Source organism: Microtus ochrogaster, chromosome 26 (assembly GCF_000317375.1).
Source record: "Microtus ochrogaster isolate Prairie Vole_2 chromosome 26, MicOch1.0, whole genome shotgun sequence".
NCBI classification, from domain to species: Eukaryota; Metazoa; Chordata; class Mammalia; order Rodentia; family Cricetidae; genus Microtus; species Microtus ochrogaster.
Window position 1 is genome coordinate 13929968 of NC_022025.1, and position 8464 is coordinate 13938431.

Consider the following 8464-nt stretch of genomic DNA (forward strand, 5'->3'; position numbering starts at 1 on the left):
GTGTATGCGCACGTCTCTCTGTGTGTATGCGCACGTCTGTGTGTATGTGCATGTCTCTCTGTGTGTATGCGCACGTCTCTCTGTGTGTATGCGCATGTCTCTCTGTGTGTATGCGCATGTCTCTCTGTGTGTATGTGCACCTCTCTCTGTGTGTATGTGCATGTCTCTGTGTGTATGCACATGTCTCTGTGTGTATGCACATGTCTCTGTGTGTATGCACATGTCTCTCTGTGTGCATGTCTCTCTGTGTGTATGCGCACGTCTCTCTGTGTGTATGTGCACGTCTCTCTGTGTGTATGTGCATGTCTCTCTGTGTGTATGTGCACGTGTGTGCAGGCTCCCATTGAGACCAGAGCAGGATGGCAGAAACTCGAGGGGATGAGTCACCACCATGGGTGCTGACAACCTAAATGGGTCTTTTGGAAGATCCGCAAGTGCTCTTAACCTCTGAATCATCTCTCTAATCTTTTTTGTCTTTTCTTCTTCTGAGATCAGGTTTCACGATATTTCCTAACCCTGCCAGAATTTGTGGCCCCCAAGCAAATTGCCTACCTCAACATGCTAAGTGTCTTGGCATACAAATGCACACTCCTAGGCCTGCTAAATGGACCTCATTCAATTTATGAGACAGATAGGTAGCTAGCATCCTCTTCAGCCCTGGAGTTTTGCCCGTGTGGTTCTTGCTTTCAATAAACACACAAGTCTTGTCCATACTAATAGAGCTCTCCCACGAGATGGTAATAAAGTTTTGGGTGTCCTGAACATACGTGTTACTTGTCGGTTCCTGTGAATGGAGCCACCTACCCATCCTGCAGCTGTTATCTTAGATCTCCAGTTTTCAGGGGTGACGGTGCTACCAGGTGCTCATGGGAAAGCTGAGTTTCCAAGGGTCTCCTCTCATATCAACCAACACACCGTGCCACCCCTTCCCCCCGTATCTTCCGCCATTCCTACCTTAATTTTAATTCCTTCCTGTTGGTCTTCCATTGTTTTCAAATCAAATCTTAAAAATGTCTCCTTCTAAAACCTAAACCTAACATAACAAGAGCTCCCGATTTACTTACACAAAGAATAAGAACACTTCAATTAGAAATAAATGAAACAGCATTAGTCACAATGAAGACTGAGTGCACTTGGATCATTCACGCCTATGAAGTACGTAGGTGGCTCTTTCAACATTTCCGTAAGTCACACACAGTCTTAATTCTTCTTTTAATTAAATCTTCTTTTCTTTAAATGCCATCAACGATCTGCAAAGGACAGATTTTCTTATCTCAGGCTAATGTTTGCTTTAATTAGCCACAGTAGTTTCTCCATCTTTGTCCTGCAGGTGTGCTGTTGTCGGGGCCTCTTAGGATGGAAGTGCTAGGGAGCAGGTTATACGAAGGGGGGGATGGGATGGGGGGGGGGGGGGGGGGGCAGATCCGACCAGTGGTCCGACTCCCACGGTTCTGGAAAGCACTACTCAAGTTGCCAAAGGGTGGAAACTGTTCTGCCCAGCTGCAGCACCTAAGGGCCACAGAAAGGACCAGATGGCAAGAGATGCATAAATGTGCATAAGTGCTAGTCAAATGTCAAGAGGCGACCAACAGCTGTCTAGCTGGACGTAACACCCACTCAACAGGAGGGAAATCGTGCCAGGGACTAGGAACCTAGCCAGCTTTGGGGCGATGGCCGTCATGGACTCTGGAAAAGATTCCACAACCATCACTTTGCTAGACCGGAATAATTCCTTACTACATGCTAAGTCAACATCTTAACCACACCACAGGTAAGCGGAGTACACACCTCTCACCAAAGAAGCTGCCACAAAAACAGAGACTACCCCAGAGAGCCACAAGGACACACAGGACAGGGATCAACAGCTCATGGGGGGGTCCAGCTCCAACAGGTACGTCTATGGTTCTTGCATCTGTGACCCCGGGGAACATCTCGGAGGAGAGGATGGAAAGATTGCAAGAGCCAGAACACACCGTCTCCCCTGGGAATGTCTATATAAGCAAGGCCAGAACAATGGCATTATTAATGGAAATGCTAATGTAGGAGGAATTTTCATGGGGTCTCCTAAACAAAAAAAACTCCAGGTAACCAGGTAACTTGTGACTCCTGGGAGAAGGAGAGTTAGCCTTTCCAGGCACGAACCCCTTTACTGGTTGTCGGATGCAGAGTAGTCAGCCCTGAAGCTGTGCACACACACACACACACACACACACACACGCACGCACGCATGCACGCACACACCCAGCAGCTTATATTTATATATTTGTACACACACACACACATATACATTCAATATATGTAAGTAACAATAATAATAAAAGAAAAAGAAGTTATCAACTCCAGCAGGGCCCCCAAGAAGGGTTTGAGAGAGGGTAACAGGAGGGCCTGGGAGGAAGAGAGGAAGGGTAAACGTGATGTAATTCTATTTCAACTGAAAGCCTTTTTTTTTTAAAAAAAATATTTATATGTAGCATGAACAATAAAAACCCAGAGACAGAAATTGAGGTTCAACCCAGAAAAGCAAAATAGCCAAGCCACTAGAGACATCTTACCTCTACCAAAGCAGGCCGACTGCATTCTAAGCAGACTAAGCCTCTCTCTCCTCCTATTTTATATTCCCTCTCGTGCTGGGATCCAGGGCGACTCCCTAGTGCTGGGATTAAAGGTGAGGCACCACCACCTGGATTTGTTTCTGCTTTGATCTTGTGCAGACCAGGCTGGCCTTGAACTCATAGAGATCCACCTGCCTCTGTCTCCAAAATCCTGGGATTAAGGGTGTGCGCCACCCGGCCTGACCTCTACTGTCTTTAGCTTTGCCTCTGGTCTTCAGGCAAGATTTATTTATCAAAATATAAATAATATGTACCATTACATTTATAAGATATTTCAAAATTATTTTAAAAATCTAAAACGGATACAGATTCAATGAATAGAAGGAAAGCATTGCCAAGAGTCAGAAGCAATGTCTTTCCCTACTGGAAAAAAAAAGCGCTTTAGCATGGCGTACTCTAAGTGATTCACAGCATATTAACTATAGTTCTAATGAAAAAGCGATTGTCCAAGCATTCCCTGGAGAACCGCCTTGGTAACAACAATCCACGCTCATGGACAGTCACGGGTCTGAAATGAGAACTAAATGAACACACAGCTGGGAAGAGCCAACAATCATTAATCTAACACCCGTCTTTCAGCGCAGGCCATGTCCACATTTCCCCGGAGAGGAACAAGGTCATCACAGGGTAGAGGCCATGCTTTCAAATACATTTAAAGAATTTTTACTTAATAAGATAACACGCTGCCAAGATGCTACATGAAAAAATGACTGTTCCTGTTAAGGACTGGTGAGGGGGGGATAATACATAGTTTGCAATATCATGTCTCTGATTTCTATATTGTAACAAGTGTTTCTGAAAAACATGGCCAAACAAGTTTGCATCCAGTTTTTAGACAATGTCTTCCTCCATAGCAGAACAGAGAGACAGCATCATTAAAAAGAGTTTTATTTTAACTCACTGACTAGGAAAATGGGGGCGGTTTGAGAGCATCCACGTTGCTTCAATTTAATGGGCAGTAAGCATTTCTTTTCATGTCTTTTTAAAAATTGTTAATGTGTTTTTCCGGTCTCATTACCACCGACAGTGTCTCCTCTGATGTCTCACGGCCAAGACAACTCCGGTTTGTTTTAAAGAACAGCAGAAAGTCAAGCTGATTGCTCACAAGCTGCGGTTAATAAAACTCCTACGGGGCCGCTCAGGGTGCCCACTGGGACAAGCACGATTATTTGTATTTTCTTCTGGTTTTCTAGAATTACTGTGATTGTATTTTCATAAAGTAAATGAATCTCCACAAATGAAGGCTGCGGTGGGTTGAGAATATTCATCAGACTTGTGTGAGAGGGTATTGTTCACAGGATCTGATCAAAGCCCAGACATTAAAATGCAGTTTGCTTGCATTCAACTCAAATGCTAAGTTAAAACGCTCAGCAACTCTGGAGTTTATCTGAGCAGATGTTAACTTTTCATGAAAGTAAACAAGGATACAGGACTTGCATTTTTGATACGACTCTTTGTTACAGCTAAGTGCTGAAAAAAATCTTACTACACCATCTTGGGAGGTGTGGTTTGTGGTACGTGACTAATCCAAATCACTCTTAGTTCAGGCCACTCAGACTTCAGAAGCGGAAACTTCTAACAAATCTCATTTTAGTCTGTATCTCCTATCTTCCTCTTTTCCTCTTTTATTTTATTTGAGTTTTTGGAGCTATAGGCTTGGGAATCACACACACACACACACACACACACACACACACACACACACACACACACACACCACACAAGCATCCGAGGCTATCAACTAGAACGTGGTTGAACTGTCTCTAGTTGTTTGAGCAGACATTTCCTTGTGTCTAGTCTGACACGCTTCGAGCAAAAGTGACCAGCTGTACTTCCTTTCCATTAGCTGTCATTTTCACGCTAGGATTTCAGCCCGCTGGGTGAGATGTGACTGCACACGCGCAGCCCCAATCAAAGGTAATTGTCTGTGCAATGGCGTGTAAAACTTACCTCTAATTACGATAAGGTTCCTGATGGGTCACTTATGGTACACTCTCTAGAGGCAACAGCAATGATTAGGAGGAAATTAAACGGGCCTGATCATGACTCAATAGAAATTAAAAGTCTCCTGGGAAGTCGTTCCTTGCTCATGCTTAGAGTTTAAAAGGAACCTAGAAATGGACAGTGGGCATAATAGTGAAGGCTGTGGGATCATTTAGACGCAAGTCTTAATCTGGAAATCTCTTGGACCTAAAAGACACTCTAATGTCTCTGAACATATCTTGGCTTCCGCTCTTGACACATGTTCGTCTTCTCAACATGTGTGTTGCACCACCACCACCTTTCCTTCTGATCCTTGAACATGCCTCAGTCATTCTTATCTTGGCGTCCTTTTCTACAGAATTATCAGTAGTCGGATTTCTCTTCCTGTGGCTTTCCGTATGGCTGGGATTTCCTTGTTTTTCTACCTGCCAGTTGGTGAGACACATCATGTCTGCCTTCTCAGATTCTCAAAGGAAAACTGTCTCTGAAGCTCTTGCCCCATCTTATCTAAGCAGCCTAGGCTGGCCCAGAACTCCTTGTACACAGCTGAGGATGGTCTTGAACTTGATCCCCGTGCTCCCCGCTCACAAGGGCTAGGATTTAGCTCTGTGTGCTTTGGCAGGCTCTAAGGCAATCTTTTCTGAGGGCCAGTGGGGCCTCCCTGCTAAGTCACTAGCTTCTTATACTTGTTAGTTACCACTGGATCATCCTTAGTGGTCTTAATGAAGTACGAATTATATTTAAAGTTATTTACTTACTGTTTGTTATATACTTAGATCTGTTAAGTGACCATTGGAAGGAGAATCTAAAAATAACTATCTTAATTATGATTTCCCCAATATTGAACCTCCACCAATGTCACCAACTAGATAAGCCAATATTATTTGAAAAAAGGTATTAAAGGAACATGTAAGTTAATCAATCTGCATGATAAGCTTCTTGAACTTTACATATGATGTCATGTAAACAAAACTCCTTGTATGAAATTTTAACAAACCAGTCACTAATGTATTTTATGTATACGTGCACTCTGTCTACATGTATATCTGGATTCCAGAAGAGGGCATCAGATATCACTATAGATGGTTCTGTGTTACCATGTGGGTGCTGGGAATTGAACTCATGACCTCTGAAAGAACAGCCAGCGCTCTTAACCTCTGAGCCATCTCTCCACTACCAGTACCAATTTTCTAATGTACCACGTTCCATCAGTGTTTTTGAACAGACTAAGCACAGAATGGACTCAGAGTTTATCCATGCATTCTGCTTACTAACGTAAATTGTCACAACGGTCCTTACCAAAGTGTCCAGTCATGACCGCAGTACGGCTGAATGTTCCCAAGGTAGAATCCCAGAGACTGAGTGACCTCCACCAGATTGGTAAAGTCAAGACTGATGCTGTCGAATAGGACAGAGGCCATGACAATCTCGTCGATAGCCCAGACGTCTTCTCCTTGGGAAGAGTGGTAGGGCTGCCACCATCTGAACTGGATCCCAAACTGTCTCGCGTCATCTGGTAACTCCACAGAGATTATCCTGAAGGGAAAAAAGTTAGAGTTCAGGTCTCCTGCTGTCTTCAATATTTGTACTACAAACCCGACTTCTAAGCCAAATAAGTAGGCAAATAAATTGAATTATTTAAAACTCTAATCTCCAAGATTGGATATACTAAAATAATTAGTCAGGGTAGTTGGACCCCCACCAAACTATGGCATAACAATGATTCAACCATGTACATTCTTCTGAGATACCTGGTTTGATGCACTTTTCTAACAACGTCTTCAAATTGTATCAAAAAAAATATGATTGTGTTTTCATTCATGGGTTCTCAAGGAAGCTGACTCCATTAAACACAGGTGTCAAAGGGACAAAGTGGTCATTTGAGTAGCCTGTTCCATGCCACAGGTGTGAGGCAGAGGGGAGCAAACTGCTCTCTTGGTCCCCTGAGTGAGCCACTGTGGACACAGGTCGCTGGCTGTGCCCCAACATGGTGACAGTGGTGGAGATTAAGAACAATATCTAACTTCGAGGAGCAATTATTGCACACAGTAGCAGGAACCGCGCTTTAATTGCCTCGCGATGACGTTGGTGTCAAAGCTCCACAAATCACAGCCCCAGGCCGCTCACATCCACACACAGGTGAGACACAAAAGCAAGAGAGTTCCTCTCCCACAATGCAGCCGGACTCCAAGAGCGGTGCTGCAGGGAGCAGGCTGCAGGGTCTCAGGAGGGTTGCTTCCAGCGAGTAAAGGCACACTGCAACTCCCTCTTCCGCCAAGTGACTATGTGGATAACTTGAAGTATTTAAAATTTCATTATCCCAGGTTAGCTTTACTGAGGAATTAGACTGCGCTTCATATTTTTTTTTTTCGTGAGTAATATATTAAAACGATAGTTTGGAAATGTGGTTCATCTGCTGAAAATTACTACCATTTTCCCTTTACAGCTTTTATAGGAATATGCAGGGAGAGGACTGAGTGCCACTACTGGTTATAGAGACAGTGAGAACCAGGTGGAATTGTCTAAAACATGAGAAAACACATTTTTAAAAAATAATGCTTAGGGTCTTAGCTGGGGTCATCCCTGTGCATTCCTGGGAATTTTTCTAGAACCAGGTTTCTTGCTAACCCCCAAATGGCTCCCTCAATCAAGGTGTTTCTTTCCTTGCTCTCATCTCTGTCCTTCCTCCATCAGACCCACATTGGAGCCCTGGACTGAGCTCCCAAGGTCCAGCTGAAGAGTGGAAGGAGGGGTATGAGCAAGAAAGTTAAGACCATGAGGGGTTCACTCACTGAGACAGTGTGCCTGAGCTAATGGGAGCCCACCAAATCCAGCTGAACTGGGAGTGAACGAGCATGGGATCAAACTGGTCCCTCTGAATGTGGATGACAGTTGGGGCCGACTGAGGGGCCAATGACAATGGCACTGGGATTTATCTCTATTGCATGGACTGGCTTTTTGGGATCCTATTCTCTTTGGATGTATACCTTGCTCAACCTTGATGTAGTAGCAAGGGCCTTGGTTCTTCCACAGAGCGGGGTGCATTGCCCTCTCCCAGAATTGGAGGGAGGTTGGGAGAGGGTGTGTGGAGGGAGTGGGAGTAGGGGAGGAAATGGGAATTTGCATTGGTATTTTTTTTAAGTAATAAAATAAAAAATAATAAAAAATCAATATAGAAACAGAGTAGCATAAATTTAAAAAACATAAATTTATAAAATGTAAACTACAAAGACATATTTAAATAATCTATGATTTTAAAATAGTTTCCATAATCTGATAAACTTCTTATTAATATAATTAATTAGATATGTTATTAATATAATTGATTAGATGACAATATAAGTAAACAGTCAAGTTAAAGATTATTGATAGCTTTCACTTTTATTTTTCTATTAATATTTATTTTACAGGCATATTTATTCATAATAGGCATAATGAAACTAAACAATTGAACTATATTCCAACTGGTTCAATAATGCAAACATCAGACACTGATTAAATAATTTGGTTTAATTAGCATCATATTATAAAAAATAGTTTCTTTTTATTTTAATAATTAAAAATGCAACTAATCTCCCTGATGAACAGATATAAAGTAGCTAAAATAGAATATTTTATGTGTATATATGTAACAATAGTTAAAGATATCAATATTTTCATAACGGAGGAGTGGAGACTCTCGGTCTTCAGTTAGACTCCTGGTCTGCAGTTAGACCCTTAGTCTGCAGTTAGACTCTTGGTCTACAGTTAGACCCTTGGTCTGTAGTTAGACCCTTGGTCTGCAGTTAGACTCTTGGTCTACAGTTAGACCCTTGGTCTGCAGTTAGACGCTTGGTGTACAGCTAGACCCTTGTTTTACAGTTAGACCC

General features: G+C 42.8%; 1 protein-coding gene across 5 annotated transcripts in view; it reads right to left on the reverse strand.

The window, feature by feature from the left end:
* The window catches only part of Reln (reelin), a 441277-nt gene that overhangs the window by 128132 nt on the left and 304681 nt on the right, over positions 1-8464 (reverse strand). For all 5 annotated transcript variants that reach the window (XM_026784681.1, XM_026784680.1, XM_013350437.2 and 2 more), the window contains exon 20: positions 5895-6131. In XM_026784681.1, the coding sequence (XP_026640482.1) occupies positions 5895-6131 (237 nt within the window). The remainder of the gene's footprint in view (positions 1-5894; positions 6132-8464) is intronic.